At 41.8% G+C, this 18,826-nt stretch overlaps 2 protein-coding genes across 16 annotated transcripts in view; both read left to right on the top strand.

Annotated features, from left to right (window-relative positions):
* LIMS1 (LIM zinc finger domain containing 1) overlaps positions 1 to 3,719 on the top strand; it is a 79,176-nt gene extending 75,457 nt beyond the window's left edge. For all 7 annotated transcript variants that reach the window (XR_013985386.1, XR_013985387.1, XR_013985388.1 and 4 more), the window contains one exon: positions 1,979 to 3,719. Coding sequence is in view for 3 of the 7 variants with exons in the window: in XM_081003205.1 (XP_080859331.1) it covers positions 1,979 to 2,093 (115 nt within the window). In the remaining 4 variants the exon portion in view is untranslated. The remainder of the gene's footprint in view (positions 1 to 1,978) is intronic.
* Positions 3,720 to 6,773: 3,054 nt separating this feature from the next.
* The window catches only part of LOC308475696 (E3 SUMO-protein ligase RanBP2-like), a 36,359-nt gene continuing 24,306 nt past the window's right edge, over positions 6,774 to 18,826 (top strand). For 5 of the 9 annotated variants that reach the window (XM_081002858.1, XM_081002864.1, XM_081002860.1 and 2 more), the window contains exons 1-9: positions 6,775 to 7,059; positions 10,992 to 11,059; positions 11,524 to 11,635; positions 13,104 to 13,256; positions 13,699 to 13,929; positions 14,831 to 14,982; positions 15,304 to 15,496; positions 16,756 to 16,846; positions 17,696 to 17,905. In XM_081002858.1, the coding sequence (XP_080858984.1) occupies positions 6,985 to 7,059; positions 10,992 to 11,059; positions 11,524 to 11,635; positions 13,104 to 13,256; positions 13,699 to 13,929; positions 14,831 to 14,982; positions 15,304 to 15,496; positions 16,756 to 16,846; positions 17,696 to 17,905 (1,285 nt within the window). In that variant the 5' untranslated portion in view covers positions 6,775 to 6,984. Of the gene's footprint in view, positions 7,060 to 10,991; positions 11,060 to 11,523; positions 11,636 to 13,103; positions 13,257 to 13,698; positions 13,930 to 14,830; positions 14,983 to 15,303; positions 15,497 to 16,755; positions 16,847 to 17,695; positions 17,906 to 18,826 lie in introns of all 9 variants that reach the window. The other 4 variants (XM_081002856.1, XM_081002859.1, XM_081002857.1 and 1 more) reach the window with 2 other exon arrangements.

Below are 18,826 nucleotides of genomic sequence, written 5' to 3' on the forward strand. Positions count from 1 at the left end.
TACTTTTATACAGCAGGCGTGGTCCTCCGATGAACACCACACAAAAGGGCAACTTCATTCTGAGTAACTGGACTAATTTGCATAATAATAATAATAATAATAATAATAATAATAAATTTTGTTTATACCCTGCCCTCCCCAGCCAAAACCGGGGTCAGGGCAGCTAACAACCAATCATAAAAACAAGTTGATTGAAATACAACTTAAAAAACAAGATTAAAATACAACATTAAAACATTAGGATGCAGTCTCTTCACAGGAGAAAGGAAAAAGAAAGAGGGGGAGGGAATCAAACTGATTCTAAGCCAAAGGCCAGGTGGCTTACAGGCCCTGCAGAAAGAAATCAGATCCTGCAGGGCCCTGGTCTCATGAGGCAGAGCGTTCCACCAGGCTGGAGCCAGTGTTGAAAAGGCCCTGGCTCTGGTTGAGGCTAATCTAACTTCCTTAGGGCCCGGGACCTCTAGGGTGTTGCTATTTATGGACCTTAAGGTCCTCCGTGGGGCATACCGGGAGAGGCGTTCCCGTAGGTACGAGGGTCCTAGGCCGTGAAGGGCTTTAAAGGTCAAAACCAGCACCTTAAATCTGACCCTGTACTCCACCGGGAGCCAGTGCAGCTGGAAAAGCACTGGGTGAATGTGGTCCCATGGCAGAGACCCCGTGAGGAGCCTCGATGCAGCATTCTGCACCCGCTGGAGTTTCTGGGACATGCAAGTCCTTTGTCCCCAAAACACATATGGAGCTCTCTAGGTGACATACTCTTCTAGCGCTGATGTTTGTTTTGTATTTGTGTCTATTAGAACATAGCTATTGAGGCTGAGGTGACAGGCAACTTGAACATATCTATCCCAAGGCATTTGAAAATATTTATCCCAAGGAAGTTCCCTGGGAACAAAGATAGCGGGTGGTAGTCAACAAAGTTTTACTTAGAGTAGACCTCTGGAAAGTAATGGACCTAACTCAGTCATATTCCTTAATTCCAGTGAGCCTGCTCTGAGTAAAATTTAGTTGAATACCACCCTGTGCACCCACAGAGCAAAGTTTTGCTACCCCTTTCATAGGATACTGTTAGACCAGGGAACTTCTTGCAGAAGCACCTCTACAGTTTGTACACCAAGACAGGAAAAGTGTCTTCCGTCATTGTGACCAGCTCTGAATCTGATAAGAAATAATGGCAATCTGTGGATTCAAGATTTCCCCAACAACATTTTAAATGGATTCATAATAATGATTTTATTTTTTTAAAAAAACAACATGGTTCATCCTTAAGAGTGACTTTAGGTGTGCATTTTGGGGAGTCAGAGCCATAGCCTTTACAAGCAACATAACATGTCTGACTTTTTTTTTATATAAAAAATCACTTTTTAAAGACACCATCTGTGTGAATGCTGCAGAGCACTATTCTGTGCTGCACAGAATATAATTATAAGTGAGGTGGCAATCACTATTTTTGCCTGCACTTCTTTCTTTATGCGGGGAGGGGAGCGAGCAAGACGCCCAGAAGCATAAACTAAGACAGTGGTACCTCTGGATGCGAACGGGATCTGTTCCGGAGCCCCGTTCGCATCCTGAAGCGAACGCAACCCGTGTCTGCGCCTGACGTCATTTTGAGCACATGTGCGAGCGGCAAAACCTGGAAGTAACGCATTCCGTTACTTCTGGGTCGCCGCGGAGCGTAACCTGAAAACGCTCAACCTGAAGCATATTTAACCCGAGGTATGACTGTAAAGATATGTGTGAAACCGCCCTAAGACACCCACTTTCCCCTCAGATGTGGGAATTTAAATTATGATTCCTTAGAGGACTAGTACAAATCCTTGTCTTTATAAAAAAATTTCCAAAAGTAAAAATAGTGTAACCTACACTCAGTGGTGGTAATTTATATATAAAATTAGTTTCCAGCAAAACCTATGAAAAGATTATTATTTGCGTTAAGACTTTGTTCTTTCCCCACTACCCCCCCTTTTTTTGTTCATTTTAGAAACAAGTTTGTGGAATTTGATATGAAGCCTGTCTGCAAGAAGTGCTATGAGAAGTTCCCACTGGAGCTCAAGAAGCGACTGAAGAAATTGGCTGAGACGTTGGGAAGAAAGTGAGGTCCTCCTCTCCAGATCTCATCTTGCTGTGCAAAGTTTAGGAAGTGATATTACAGACTTATTTTTGTTGAGTCTATGAAACCTAAGTGCAAAAAAAGGAGAGTATTCCTCTGCATGACTAGCTTCATATTAAAATGTTTGCCTCGCTACCTTGACAGTATACCTCTAAAAACCTCTTTACATGTTATGTAACCTCATATCCAACCATTTAAATTCTGAATTTTACACGTATCTAAATTTGTAGATATATACATTGTATATTTGCTTAGTAAGGGGCAACTGATAAAGGTCCCAGTTGGTGCTGAATAGCCTAATTTAACATATCTAGCAGATTGCCTCACCAAATAGACCAAACCTCATTTTACACTAAACTCCGGCATAGTATGTTTTGCCATGCAAGCGAAGCACATGGTTCAAGCAAATACCCTGAGGCTGAAATTCTATACAGACTTACCCAGGAGTATGTACCATTGAATTATGTGGGACTTCTGAGTAGACATATGTAGGATTGCACAGCTAAACCCAACAAGAGTGTTTGGCTGGATCGTGGTAGTAGAATTGAATTGCTTCCGACACACAGACATTCTTGGACTTGAGCTGAATGTCTTCTACTAGTGTTCTTGTGGCATAAGTGAGGGATTAGAGGATTCTAGCTGATGAAGTACCTTTTCCTTTGCTGTGAGCCCTCATATACACTAAAAATTATGAGTCTAATGCACACACTTCATGTTTTTGAGGCAAGGAGTTATTGTTGCTTGAAGTCTGTTTGTGAACTAATGAGAAATGACATTCACATTTTTTAAGCCCTGAGGAAAGCTTTAAAAAACAAAACGAACTAGCATTCTCAGCATTAGAAGTCCATATTCTGCCAGGAAGCCTTGTTGATCATGCCTGCTAACTTACCAGAAAGAACTCTAAATATCCAAGACTGCAGTCTTAGATCCACTCATCTGGAAGTAAGCCCTAGTGAACTGAGTGGGTCTTACTTTTGAGTAGACACATCTAGAATTGCATTGTAAATTACAGAGATTCCATTCTTCACAGCTCCTTGGATGTGAACCATAACGAAGCCTATACAACAAATGCTTTGTTCGGAGATTAATAGCGTTTGTAATTAATTGGTGTGAGCAGAGTCTTGGCTGTAGTTCTCAAAGAACCACAGAAAGACAACTCTGGAATGCATCATTTGAAGACTGCAGCTCAGAGCTGGAAACAGCAGCATAATAGTTCTATATCGCGAGAAATATGTCTACGCAGAGCTACTTGAATTTTGTGGAATCCTTCTATGTAACAGAAATATTCCTCTGTGCTTTTGTATTTCATTTCCTTCTTGTGCCTTATTCTGCCATACTTAAGCAATATTAGTCAAATATGTACCCTTTGTATACTGTTATTTTGTATTTTTATGCAGAAAATATATGCCCAGTATTTGAAAAGGTTAAGCATTTTTAAGATTTGGTTTTTTTCTAATGATGGAAGATGCTTGAGTTTTTCAAAAACACTTCTTCCGACTCAGCTTAGTTATTTTAAAATAGTATCTGAAATAGAAATCTGAAAGCATCCCGGTTCCAACTGAATGCCTGTTGTGCCACTAGGTCAATAAAATACACTGTTAACTACTTGCAATTTCTAGCCTCTATGGTATGCTGTGCCTCTGGCACACCTCCCTGCATCCCATTGCCATGGTGTCCATTAGCCCCAGCAGCATAAACAGCTGCAACTGCACACCTGCCAGAGCCCAGGCATCCTCACCAGCACTGGTTAGGAGGAGCAAAGCCTATATAAAGAAAAGGAAGGTCAAGTTCACAGCTCCTGAGGATTGCAGCCTTCTTGGAACAAAGGTTTGAGGTCACCCTTGGGAGAAAAGGATTCCATCCGTGTGGGGCAGCCTGTGAGCATTTTGGTGCCACAGTCCCAGGGATACTGGAGTATGTCTGCTATTTTTCTGCTTTTTTGTTTGTAAGCTTATCTTCTTCCCTCCTGGGCTAAGTAAACACTGGAAACTGTTCCATGGGCATGGGCTCTGAGACAACACTCCCACCCCCATTTCCTGGGTAGGATTGCCCTGCCTGTTAGAAAAATCATATTTAGTAGAGAAAAGTACATTGTCAATAAACTAGGTCACACATGCTGTGGAATTAACAGGTTTGGTGATACCCTGGTTTTGACCCATTTACAAAAAAGACACCTTTTTAAAAAACTTCATCATATTCTCTTATCTCACACCCCATTCCTATTGGTAACAGATGTGACCAGGTCTTTTTGTCACCTTGTAGCTCAGCCTGAAAATGGACCCTAGAACTTCACCCTTCTATACATGCCCCCAACTCTTCCTGGAATAAGGAGAGAACTGACTTCCCTCAAATCCGTCTTTGCCTTCCAGTAACGTAGTCACATTTCTTATCAGCATACTTTCAAAAACAACCAAAGTATGTTACTGTTTCACTATCTGCTGTGTTGCCTGGTTATGTTCTTCTTCGATTAGGGCTGTTTTTGTCATCCTTATCGTCGGTCCAGCTGCCAAGGTCTCACACCAGCTGCCCCTTTACTTCTGTGAGAGATGAAATCTGCTTGCACAAAGCTGGACCTTTTCATTGCTGTCATCTATTTTATTATATCACGGCTGTTCTAGTTGCTGAATTCAGTGGTCCTTAGTCCCATTTTATTCATTCAAATATTTTAAAAAACACACTTCCATATAAAATACCACAAGGCAGCACACAACCTAAAAACAGTGTTACAGCAAAAACAATAGAAATGTCAAACACATCAGTAAAAGCTGGTTGGCAAAGAATCTCGGGTTTGAAAGAGAAGAATAACAGTTTTTAGAAGACATCTAAAAACCAGCAGGGGTGACTCCTGCTGAACCGCTATTGGCCAGCAGGGCCTGCCACACTAAAAGCTCAGTCCCTGGTAATGGCCAGCTGAACCCCGAGGGCATGTGGAAGCACTAAAGGGCCTCATCAGAAGGTATCAGTGATTGTGGCAGAGCATACGGAATAAGGCAGTCTGTAAGTTACTTCAGCTCCAGATTTTTTAGGGCTCTCTGAATTTACACAAGAACCATGAACCTGGCTGGATAGCAAATTGGTACCAAATGCGGCTCTCCCAGCGGCAGAGTAATGTACTAAGAGCTTGCTCCTGTGAACAGTCTAGCTGCTACGTTACATGCTAGTTGCACCTTCTGGACCAGATGCAAGGAAGGCCCCACATAAAACGTGTTAAGAGTCATCGGGTCTTGAGGTTGCCAGTGTGGTCAGGCTCTCCTGGCCCAGGAATGTTCACAGCTGGTTTACCAGCTAAAGCTGATAGAAGGCGCTCCTAGCCAGAGAGGTCACTTAGGCCTCTTAGCGACAAAGATGGATGGAGTACCCCCCAGCTGTGAAGCTCTTTCTGCAGAGGGAATGCGATCCTGTCGAGAACAGGCAGCAGACGCTGGAATCGCCCACCCACAAGGCCTCCATCTTTCTAGGATTCAAGGTCAGCTGGTTGGCTAGCACCTGGTCCAGTAGCCTAGGGCTTGGACAGCCACTCCTGACTCTCATGTGGTAGAGATATGGAAGAGAACATCACAAGCAATCTCATGACACTTTGTAGTGGAACTCCTCATGAGGGGTGAGCCTCTCTCATGGTCTATATGGAACAGGGGGTACGGGATGGATTCCGTACGTGTTGGAACCAGGATGCACAACAGATGTAAGAGAAGAGGTGTATGAGCCATTCCTCGCCTGGGGAGAGTGTGCAGTGCCAGATTTACGTATAAGCTAAACAAGCTATAGCTTAGGGCCCCACTCTCTTGGGGGGCCCAAAAAAATTAAAGGAAAAAAAAATCTGGATGTACATTTCCAAAATATAAGATAAAAAACCAATAAAATAGAACCTACATGCAGCAACAGTGTTTTGTGTTGTGTAGGTTCCTATGATGTAAGTCATGGGCCCCGCCTGCTAGCCTGCTCCCTAAAATATCACTGGTTTGCTCATTTTTATATATAGGGTGCCTACATTCTGCATGGGCTGGTTGCACGGCAACATACAGCATGCAGCTGCCAGTGCAGCACAGTTGAAGTAGGTCAAGCTGTTGTACCTGTTATCTAATATTAAAGAGTGCTTGCAGACTGATGACCAGGCAGCATGGACTAAGGGCATGAGCATCTATTCAGCACAAAAAACCGACAATTTGTTGTTGACAAAGGACAGCTGGACATATTACCTTCAGTAGCTTAGGGCCTCATCAAACCTAAATCCGGCCCTGGCTGTGTGCACAGGGGGAGCTTGTCTTTCTCCATGCATCTTAGAATCATAGCACTGTAGAGCTGGAAGGGACCCCGAGGGTCATCTAGCCCAACCCCCTGCAACGCAGGAAAATCTGCTAAAGGTGGCCATCCAACCTCTCTTTAAAAAATCTCCAGTGAAGGAGAGTCCGCCTCTTTTTGTTGCAGCTCGTTTTCATGAAGATTCCCACTGGTTGCCCTGCATTTAGCCCCTCTCATCTATTAGTAGCTCTCTGTCTATAGCGGCGGAATGGGGGGGGGGGGGGAGATATTCCGCCCGCCACGCGCTGAGGTGGTATCACTCTCTCACTTTTCGTATCTCTACGAAGCGAAGCTGAGCTTTCATTCCCCAGTGCGCAGCTCTAGGGTTGACAGGACGTCACTTCCGATCTCTCCTTTCCCCCCCCTCGCTATTTCCGTCGCGAGGCCGCCGACGCCACAGCGGCGACTGTTCCCTCTGCGCGAGCCGGCGCGTCGGCTAGCACGTCATTTCTCCTCGAGCGGCGTCGCCTCCTCGGACCGGCGCAGGCTTTGGGCTCCGCGCTCTCGTCCTCCCTCTTCGAGCCCGGGGAAGGAGCCTGAGGGGCCCGTTGGCGGCGGGCCCTCCTTCGCCCGCCACCATGTTGAGGCGCAGCAGGGCGGAAGTGGACCGTTATGTCTCCTCGCTGCAGGCCTCGGCCTCTTCGCCCAGGGAGGTGAGGCGCCTTCGTTTCGTTTCCCTTCCTTCCCCTTCCCCCCTCAAACCGATTTTAAGGGGAGTTCAGAGGCGACCCGCCATTGGTCCCCTTGGCTGTTTGTTTTGAGACTCTCCTCCAATGACTGGACGTGAGCCGGCGTCGGTTAAGGAAGGGAGGGAGTTAGTTTGGATTGGCAGCCGCCTCTCGCGCGTGACGGACACGCGCCTCTCGGGGTTCGAGGGGGGGGGGGCTGGCCGGCTGGGATTAGGGCAGCGCCTGCTCGCGCGTTGGGCCTCCTGTTCCTTGGCTCCAGTGTAACAGAGGAGCATGTGGGATTGTGCCATGATGATTCTAAGGGGGCGGGGCTGTGCTAGGTGATGCAGCTTCACGAGTGGGGGGCTGGTGGGGGGGGGGACCACCTTCCAGCCAAAGGGTCTTTCCTTTAAAGCCAGGGTCTGGTGGGGCCAGATGCAAAAGTGGGCAGGGCATCTTCTGTCTGGGCGTAGTCAAAGGGGGCGTGTTCAGCTCAAATCAAGTATGAATCGAAAGCGAAGGCAATAGTACCGTTCCCTGTTTATTTGTTTGCTTTGTAACACAAAACCCCCAATAAGAACTATTTTTTTAAAAAGTAAATCAATAAAAATACTTAACTGAGGTACTGCTCCCTGGCAACATAAATGCTGCCCCTTGTAACATAAATCCTGGCTATGTCCATGTTCTAACTAACAAAGTTACATCCCAGTCATGCAAAAGTAAGGGGTTTCTGTACCCTGCTAAACACACAAATATACACTCAGCCCTCCTAGGCAAGCAAGATGTAAGAGCAGAGTTGAAGGGCCTATTCCTGCCAGGTGAAAGCACTCAAGTGGCTTGGGAAGGGGTGTGGCCTGGGATGGTCCTGAGTGCCTGGAAGCGTTTCGTGCCTGCACAAATTCTGGAATTCACTCTACGCGGGGCTGCCCTTAAAGCTGTCCCAGAAACTCTAGCGGGTGCAGAATGCTGCAGCAAGGCTCCTCAGAGGGTCTCTGCCATGGGAGCATATTCACCCAGTGCTTTTCCAGCTGCACTGGCTCCCGGTGGAGTACAGGGTCAGATTTAAGGTGCTGGTTTTGACCTTTACAGCCCTTCATGGCCTAGGACCCTCATACCTATGGGACCGTCTCTCCCGGTATGCTCCACGGAGGACCTTAAGGTCCATAAATAGCAACACTCTAGAGGTCCCAGGCCCTAAGGAAGTCAGATTAGCCTCAACCAGAGCCAGGGCCTTCTCAACACTCGCTCTGGCCTGGTGGAATGCTCTGTCTCATGAGACCAGGGCTCTGCGGGATCTGATTTCTTTCTGCAGGGCCTGTAAGACAAGAGTTGTTCCACCTGGCCTTTGGCTTAGAATCAGTTTGATTCCCTCCCCCTCTTTCTTTTTCCTTTCTCCCCCTGGGAAGAGGCTGCATCCTAATGTTTTAATGTTGTATTTTAATCTTGTTTTTTAAATTGTATTTTAATCAACTTGTTTTTATTATTGGTTGTTAGCCGCCCTGAGCCCGGTTTTGGCTGGGGAGGGTGGGGTATAAATAAAATTTATTATGATGATGATGAAGAAGAAGAAGAAAAGCCAGTGTCTAATGCAAATTCTTCTGCTTTTTCTATTCGTAAAAAGACAGGCGCCATCTCCAGGCTTGTGCTTGGTAATCTTAATGTATGGTGGCTTTTCCATCTGACTTTCCTCCAGCTAATATATTGTGAACTTTCCAATGTAAACAGGCAGTTGTGGTTCATGATCTGTCTGTGAACCAATATCTTAGGTGGAACCTCCTTCTGAGAAGACATATATAGGACTGCCCTCTTAACCCTGTAATCTTTTCACTGTGGCATCATATAGCACTCTTGCCAGCTGCCTCTGGGTGTGGTATAAACTTTATAAATAAAAATAGTTGGCATAAGGTTGCTCAACTTACCTTCTTAATATTTTTTGCTTTAAAAATCCATTCGCAATTACAGTGGCCAGTGGTTATTGTCCTCATTAAAAACAATGTTTTTTTCTTCCAACATATTTCATGTGAAGTAGCATTTGGTAATTGAACATTTAACCATTCAACCATTAACCAAATAAATTAAACATTCAACCATTAACCAAATAAAAATATTTCCTGCAGTTTTCTAGGTGCTACATCATGGATAATATGATATTCCTATACTGAACTGTATAGTTTTTTTCCTCTCCCCCTCAAAAAAAACCCCTAATGTTGCTTTGGTTAAGTTTCACTTCCCATTCTTCTTAGCAGTTGTGAGTTATGTCCTGGCAGGAATTGGAAGTTGTCCTTCCTAAATTCTAATTAAAAATCATTGCCTTTTCTTACTTGAGGTTTGTGGGATTATTATGGCAAAAAGCTTGAGATAGTCTAGTTTGTTTTTGTATTCTTTGATCTCTTGTCTCTCTGATAAAAGTATTTCTGCCTGAGATGGACATAAAACTAATTAATTTAGGACAAGGCACAGAAATAACTTTCTTTCATCAGGCAAATGGGGTATTCCCCTGACGGTACATATAAATGACAAGTTGCAGAAACTATTGAGCAGTTCTTCATATAGGTAGGCAATGCTATGGACAATTCAACTAAAGGGAATAAAAAAGAATCCCTGACCTAACATGAAAGTTGCATTTTGTTGTCTTGACTGTCTTAATGAAAGCATAGTTTCTGAGTAAAGGAAGCTGCCATACATTTTGCTGTCACTCCCTTCTCTGAAACACCAAATTGACAGTTGTTACTTGTCAGCTTTGAATAATTCACATGGTGGTATCTATATGATAGATTTTATGCTTATACAGAAAAAGGCTGTTACTGGGCCTTAGCAGATAATGGGTGCACTCTGCACTTAAAGTATTGAGCATGCTGCAGGAAGAAAATACAGGGTGACATTAGATGATCTCTTTTTCCTCCCCTGTGTACCCCCAAAATCTCCAGATGGTCCACTAATCCCTAGAGCAGATTTTGAGGGCCAACAGAGAGCATAACCCTTGTTACATAAGTGGATACCCAGCATGGTTTTGACTCCAGGGTTCTGCTGCATTTGGCACAAAGCGTTAAGTTTTGCTCTAAATGCAAATTGCAGGAGGGACTACATTTCTGCCCTGGGTCCTGGCAGTTTGCAGCTCTGCTGGTTAGTGCTGCAAAGTTCACAATTTCTGCAAAGCCTAGTGTTTGTCACTGGTGCCATTAGCTGAAAGTTTCTATCAATATGAGGACCTCTTTCTTTGCCTTCCACTATAAATAGCCACCATTGAAAACAGCAACAAGTAGATACTCAGAATTAACAAGAGGTAAGGAGGCAAATGAACACCTCAATCTTAGTCATTGATTAGGCCTTGGCATCTACATATGGTGCTATTGAATAGGCCTTTGTCCTCAAAAGGCAATCAGTATGACTTTTTTTTAAATAACCATTATTTAAGCATAGATTAGGTTAATTTGATTAGGCTGGTGATGGAGATGTAGTTGGCACATAACTTCCATCTTGGATCAGTGAATGTTCTTTGTCAGAGGACATCCAACCACCCAGGCCTTGACTGGTGAGGGAGGCAGTTTCAGGAACCCTCTTTGAACTTATTTTTTAAGAAATACTTTAGCATCTAGCTCAGCTCATTACAGTTGTTAAACAGCAGGTAGAACAATCATTATTACATGGTCTTCAAGATCCTCAGCAATTTTCAAGTGGTCTGAGGGGTAGGAGTTTGGGAATCACTGATCTAGAGGCTTGCTGTGGTTCATTCCTGTCACTGGACAATAACTTATTGTGATGAATTAAACGCTTAGAAAGAGGCTTGGAAACAGCTCTTTCTCACTCTATCATTGTAAATACTTAGGATAGAGTTATGCAGATAAAATTCTGGCTCTTCAGTGACCAAACTGTAAGTGAATTACTATCAGCATTAACAAAAGTATTTTTCTCTCTAGAAATCCATGAAAGGATTCTTTTTTGCTAAGCTGTATTATGAAACAAAGGAATATGAATTGGCCAAAAGGTAATACAGAATATTATTCTTTAATTATTCCAATGATTTATTTTACTCTGATTCAGAATAACTTGTGTTTGGTTAATTGTTTGAGAGAACTCTGCATGATGAGTGTTGATAGGCTTATACCAATCATCCCCAACTTGCTGTTCTCCAGATGTTTTGGCTGCAGCTGATAAGGCTGAAGATCAAAACATCCAGAAGGCACCAGGTTGGAGAACGCTGGCTTTTACTAATCATATATAATTATTTTCAGGTTTTATATTGTTCCATGTAGAACTAACACTGGCAGTTGCTTCATAACCAAGTACTGTGGTTTTTCCATTGTTAAATTAAATATGCCAATCTTGGGGCTCCTAATTCACATTTATAGCATGACTATCAGATGCATTGACATCACCTACGTCTATTCTGGAGTGATATCATTAGTCATTGATGGCTGCTATGTTAACTTGCTGTGCTGTTTTTTAAAGGTACATATCTACATATCTCAGTGTCCAAGAAAGAGATCCCAAGGCACACAAATTCTTGGGACAACTCTATGAAGCTGAAGAAAACATAGAGAAAGCTGTAGGTTGTTATAAGGTAAAAAAAAATGCTTCTACATTTTGCCTACATTATTGTTTCTAGAGGCTGTTGTATATGAAATATTTACTCAAATATATTTTATTTTGCTAGAGCATATTTTGGAATGCTATGAAATATTTTTAAAGTGTTGCTGCCTTGGCTATAATTAAACAATAGAATTACCAAATGTCAGTCCCACAAAAACTTCTGTTGCCTCCCAAAAAGTATTTGTTTTGAGCATGGGTAAAGCATGGTTGTAGAGCAGCCACCAAGACTGTCCCTTACAAGATGTAATTCTATAGTATTCCATGGGGGGGGGGGGTTCCTAGGGTAACAATATTCCCACCTCAGATTGCCACACAGAGAGTTGGCAAAATAATTTGAGTGATTCTGAAACACTTAACAGGTCATTTAGGTTGCTACATTATGTTCAGTGGTATCGAAAGATAGTCCAATTGGGTCTGTCAGGTCAATATAGTGAGGGGAACTTCCTGTTGATTCCTGAAGCATGAAATGTTGACCAGATGACTGTTGGTTATAATGCTGAGCTTCTCTTTGTTCTTGATTCATAATTCTGGTATCTTTTAAATAGACCTTAGAGTTTCATAAACTTTCTTTTTTCTGGAAAGCACAGAACCAAACAGAAGAAATATTTTACACACACACACACACACACACACACACACTTGGCATATCATCTGAGCTGGGCTGTCAAGCAGCAGTAAGTTATAGCAATCAACTTCTCATGTAAGTTTCAGGGAATATTAGCTCTTCCATAATCTGAGCTAGGATCTCAACCTGATTTTTTCCTATCCCACCTTGGCACATAGGCTACCATGCCTTACTATGTGTTATAAGCTTAATAAAAATTCTACTTTAATAATGAAGTTTGGAGTAGGTGACAGGAATCCTGCTCAGCTGGCCTTTTGTGATGCGTTCCCCTATAGCTTTCAGAACTAATGAAAGGAATTCAGTGCTGTCTTCTAAGTGATAGAATCACAGTATGGAATTTAGCCACATCTTGACTTGTCAGCTTGGGAAATGCTCAGACTGTGTTGTGGTACAGGGCAACTTGGCAAGGAAAAACAACACTTCTGTGAATCATGTTTCTGTTCTGTACAAATACTGAATGCTCTTGTGATATTTCATAAGCATAACATCATTCTCTAATGCTAAAGCATGCCACACCTGTCTAGAAGGCTTTCCCTTTCTTGGTCCTTTGTGAATGCTGTGTTTATGAAGTGGGGAAGGCTGCACTAATCTACAGAAGTTTGGTAACAAAGTAGTCACCTGCATCTCTTCCATCATTCTTCTGCACCTGAGTAGCATTGCAAATAAGGCAATGAAGTGATCTTCTTAAACAGCTGTATAAGCCTCTTTAACTTGGTTTATGTGTTCTGGTAGTCTATATTGCAACATTATGTGTCACAGAAAAACAGAATTAAACTATATATACGGTACTTCTTCCTTTCAATTGTGGCTTTAGCGTTCAGTGGAGTTGAATCCAACACAGAAAGACCTTGTATTGAAGATTGCAGAGCTGCTGTGCAGTAATGATATTACCGATGGAAGAGCAAAATACTGGGTTGACAGAGCAGCCAAGCTTTTTCCTGGAAGCCCTTCAGTTTTTCGACTAAAGGTAACCTTCACCTCTCCCTCCCCACCTTGAGTTGTCACAGCTTACAGAATAAACCTGGGCACAATTTGGACACAATCTTTACATGAAATTGCCAGTATGAAAAGCTTGGCAATAACTTAGTAGTTGTAACTTTGTTAATACCTGCTGCTTTCTGAGGCTTCTCAAAAAAAGTAGAAACCTGATAACATGTAACACTTCCTTTCAGAGTTAAGAAACTCCTGATTATTATTTTTAAAGCCCCCCCTCAAAGAAACTGCAATGCATTTCCAGATATGTAGTGGATTCAGATGTTTATTGCTATATTGTCTCAAAACTAGCTTGCTTATGCAGTGCAGTTTTATATAAAGAAGCAATAAGAATGATGTTATTCCTTGAGAATGATTGAAAGCCTTCTGTTTAAATAAATAAATATAAAATGTCAACCCTTTTATCTTTACTGTAGGAGAGTCTGGTGGATTGCAAGAGTGAGACTGGGTGGAACCAGCTTCTTGATTTGATCCAGTCAGAATTGTGTGCCAGACCTGATGATGTTTATGTTAACATTCGATTAGTGAAGCTGTACTTATCAAACAAAAACCTTGCAGCTGCTGTGGCACACTGTCAGGAAGCAGAGAAAAAAATACCATTGCAGTCAAGCTTGGAATGGTGTTCGTGTGTTGTACATACACTTAAGGTTTGTTTAATTATATTTGTCTTGTAAAAATACTTATTTTTGTAATTTCCTATAGAAACTACTATAGTAACTTCAAGTGAAGACTAAACTTGCTTTGTTAATTGGAACCAGTTGCATGACAGAACTTACTTTTGATCAGAGTTTGAGCAAGCAAATAACATTATAACAAGCAGGTCTACAAAGGCCTACAATATGCTTTTACTGGGTTTTATCTACAAATGCCCCTCGTGTGTAAGGTGTCTTCAGCCCCTAGAAAAGCCATTTCACATTTGACTAAGCATTTATAAGAAACATTGAGACAAAGTCAAAAGCTGTTCTTTCAAGTGCACAACCTTGTGAGAAGCCTGAGAACTACACTAGAATCTACCTATGGTAGGACTGCATGAACTCATGCAAGTACCTGTGGAACAGCCCTAAAAAAGCTTCTTTCTGCTCCTGATTTTGCTTTGCTAAAATATAGTGGGTCACCCCAGTGATCTAGAACATGGACAACACATGGAGGTGTTCAGGGCCTTCTGCAGTGCATGAAGCAGACTGGCATATTTTTGTCCTGCCACTCAACCTCACTCTTCAGAGGGCATGTGCAAAATCCTGAAAAGTTTTTCCTTCTCAGCGTTTTGCACAGACCCTCAGCTCTTTCATTGCTACTTTTGGAGTCCACTGAAGTAATGATGCTCAGTTGGTGTCTTAAAAGATAGCTTAAAATATCACTGATAAAGCTGCTAAAAATAAAATCCTCAGTCTACACGGAATAAGATTTTTGCTTTATATAATTTTGGGCTGCTGAGTTTCAGTAGAGAATGAGTTAACAAAGTAGGGTCTGATCTTGCTTAATAAAACACATTAGAGATCTGGTGGCTGACTAAACAAAATATTTTTTTAATTTTAATTTTTTCCCTAGGAATATCTTGACTCTCCACAGGAGTTGGAATCCAATAAACCTTACGAGCAAAAGACTAGATCCCGTCGGGATCTTTTGTTGGCTTATTCAAATCTGGTCGTAATGACACTTTCAAACAGAGGTGTAGAAGAAAGCAGAGAATCCCTCCAAAGGTATCTTGATTTGTTCAATTCAGAATGCTTCTAAATGATAGCCTCTTGATGAAATGCCCCCATTTTTGTATTGTGAAATGTCCTTGCTTTTGTATTGTGTCCGCACGAAAGCCCCTTATTTCAGTTGAATGTTTTATTAGTTGCTTTCATGTGCTGCTTTTTGCACATTTGCAGTGTATATATGTGTCATGTATGGCAGAGGAATAATAAGCAGGAGCCACTAGTAAAGAAACGAGTCAAAAGTATTTACTGGTGTTTCTGTTTCTGTAACACTTTGTTGAGCCATGAAACTACTGTTATTAATGAACACTTGTCTTGTAGCTTTGATCATGCACTCCATTCAGTGAAACCTCATGCAGCTGGAGGTGATGAACTTTCTGTAACTTTCCTGGAAATGAAAGGCCACTTCTACATGCATGCTGGAACTCTGCTGTTGAAAATGGCCCAGGAAAGTGAAATGCAGTGGAGAGCTGTTTCGGAATTGGCAGCTTTATGTTACCTTCTAGCTTTTCAGGTAAGTTCTTCTCAAGTAACATGTTGCCCTCAATCATTTATAGTATTTGTGCTGTAGATTTCAGTGTTAAAGGTGCCAAGGTGTATTTGTATATGCATGATACTGCAGGGGGGTGAAATTTGTTCTGTTCGTGCTTTTTAAATTTTTTTTTTTAAACTACAAAATCAAAATGGAATGCTTTTCAGTAGAATTGCATATCTAGAGGTAAAAGGAAATAAGTATGTGTGAAATCAGGAGGAATCTGCTGTCTACAGATAATTTAGCCCAGCAAATTAATTTTGCTGTGCACCTTTGGCTTTCGTGAGACGCCAACACATTGTATCCCAGTATACCGTACTATTGCCTAATTCTTGTTTGGAGAGTGGCTGGGGAAACCCAGCCAGATGGGCGGGGTACAAATAATAAATTATTATTATTATTATAGTGTGGTTCAATGTGGCTGCTGCCTGGATGTACACACATCCTCTTCTGGCCCCTTTACTAAATTAGCTGCATTGTGTGCCATTATGGCAATGCCCTAATGGAAGTTTTAAATGTTTGATATTTTATTCTGTTTAATATTCTCTTGGGAGCCACCCAGAGTGGCTGGGGAAACCCAGCCAGATGGGCGCTGTATAAATAATAAATAATTATTATTTTTATTTATTTATTTATACATACAAATATATATCTGTGATAATTAGGATGCTTTTCATTGCTTTGACAGATTCTGTCATCCTCTTATGCTAGTTTTCTCTTGAGCCAAAGGGTCCCTAGCCCTGCCTTCCCAAATCTGGTGCCCATCAGATTTTTTATTTTATTACAATTTGCATCATCTGTGATCACTGGCCATGTCTAGGACTGATAGGAATTGTAGTCCAAAACATTTGGAGGCCAACAGATTGGGTGAGGCTACTCTGGACTCTCTAAAAGTTAGCTCTATCAAATAATTACTATTGGATTGTTCTTAAATGACCTTCCACCACCATATTTTGATGAGTAAAAGCAAGACTTGCAGTTCAAAATACTATTCCTTTCCCTTCATTTCTTGAGAAAGAAGCAATAAGTCTGTATTCATTCAACTTATCCTTGGCATAGAGCAATATAGAGTCAAAAAATGTTCAGCTTGGCACTTTGGACAGAAATGTAATGTAAATTTTATGATTATACTAGACATGATTTCTACACTTCACAGAAATGGATTTTATTCTTAAGCTTAGTATTGTTATAATATATTTCACTGCAGAGCGAATTCTTTACACTTGTCTAATCTCTACCAGGTTCCTAGACCAAAGTCAAAACTAATAAAAGGCGATCAAGCTGAACAAGAGAAGTTGGAAATGTTAGCCTGTGATCGACAGAGCCAGTCTGGTAATAATATTAAAAATCAGATTTCATTTTAAAATCAAAGCTGTGGACATCTAGTAGCAATTCTAAAGCAGCGTGTAAAGACTTCACTCAGTTGAAATTAAAAGTAACAAACCTTTAACAGGCAATGCTAAGAATTCAAAGCATAATGTGGGTTTGTAAAGAATGGCAGCGCTAGAGGCCTCAGCATAACTTTTCATTTTGTCCTCTTGACTAAGATTCATTTTCTGCCTTCTGAGTCTTCAAACCTACAGTTATTTCCCCTTTGAGCAGAATGTTTTAAATTTAAGAACTTAACTCTTTGGGTGGTATTCAACAAAGTACTTTCACTAGCACAAGGATTTCTGCTTGTACTGTACAACGCAACTTCCCCTCTTTCTCCCCCCATATGCCTCACACCCTCCCCAGATCTGCCCTAGAAGGTTGAAGGAATCCCAGAACAGATTTAGCAGGGCATGGAAGGGAAGTTCTGTTGTGTGGCCAAAGTTCTTGTACCAGCGGAACTACTTCATTCAATACTGCCCTCTGAACTCAAGTTATGGACTTGACAAATTTATTCAAGGGGTTGTATCTTCCAAAGTATTTTCATTTGCACAAGGACTTTCATTTGCTCAGTGGAGTGTTGCCGTCTCCTCCTCTCCCTAGATGCTCCCCAAATTTGTTCTGGGGGTTCCTACAACACTCTAGAGCAGATTTTATGTGGGGGGGGGGGTGTCCCAGGGGGTGACTTTCATTGTGCAGGCTGAAGTCCTTGCATAAATTGAACAACTTCATTGGATACATGATATTTGGTGTATATTTGCCAAACAGAAACTTGAATTTTGGTTAATCATGTATCTTTTACCTTTTCAGGACATATGCTGCTAAACCTAAGCCGTAGGAAGCAGGATTTTTTCAAGGAGATTGTTGAATCATTTGCAAACAAGAGTGGACAGTCTGCCTTAATTGATGCACTATTTGGGAGTGGTTCTTCTACAGAGAATTCCTTTCTTGGCACAGATGATATCAGAAATGTTGGTGTGCAAGTACCAGAATATGGAGAACTAGCTAGATACGATATTGGTAAGAAGATTGGTTTATTTATTTGTTTTATGTTATAAATTCATTGCATATTATGAAATAGATACACATACAGCATGATACTTCAAGATTAAAAACACTGGAAGAAGCAGGTGAATTTAAATACTAGCTCATGAAAAGATATTAAAGTGGACTGGGGAACATTTTTTGCACCAGTGACCATATCTTAATCTGCCCCCCAACAGACCAAATTTGATAGGAGGAGAAGTATTCTACCTGCCAGTAATGGGGGGGGGGGGGGTTCACATGATTGGCAGATAAGTTGCCCTGGCCATATGTCTAAATTCCTTGCAGTCTCTGCTGTCCTGTTTGAGCATGGGAGAGCAGGAAATTCATTTGGAAGCAAGTGCCTATTTCTTTGTTGTGTGATCAAGAGGTCTGTCCAAGCCAGTGTCTATAAAGCAGGCATTAGCTCTAACAGGGATTGCTGCATTGTGCAGCAACAAAGAAAAAAGCAGGGTATTCTAGCTTTTGCTGCTCCACACAAAAGCAAGGAGACTTGTTTGTTTGTTTGTTTGTTTTGGAAAGCCCAGGTCATGATGATGCTTTTTGGAGGTTGAAGAGATCAGTGCAGTTTGGGTTTTCCAAGAGGGTCTCACCCATCAGTTTATATCACCAGTTATGTCAGCTGATTGATGGATGAGCACGGTTTGGAAAGATGACCTCGCAGGCCAAATGGAACCCCCTGATGGGTCCAGATTGACTCATGGACTGGAGTTCCCCCACCCCTCATTTAAACGAACTCACTTTTTCAAGTGTACCATTTTACATATAAGGGTATGCTTTGATTATCAAAGCAGTTTGCATAACTTAAGATGCTAAATACTCTGACTAGTTGTATTTAGAAGCGGTAATGAACAATGGCTTATGTACCACAGTAGATGGTGTTTATGTTTCTGTCAT

This window comes from Podarcis pityusensis, assembly GCF_964106645.2.
Source record: "Podarcis pityusensis genome assembly, chromosome: 4".
Classification (NCBI taxonomy): Eukaryota; Metazoa; Chordata; class Lepidosauria; order Squamata; family Lacertidae; genus Podarcis; species Podarcis pityusensis.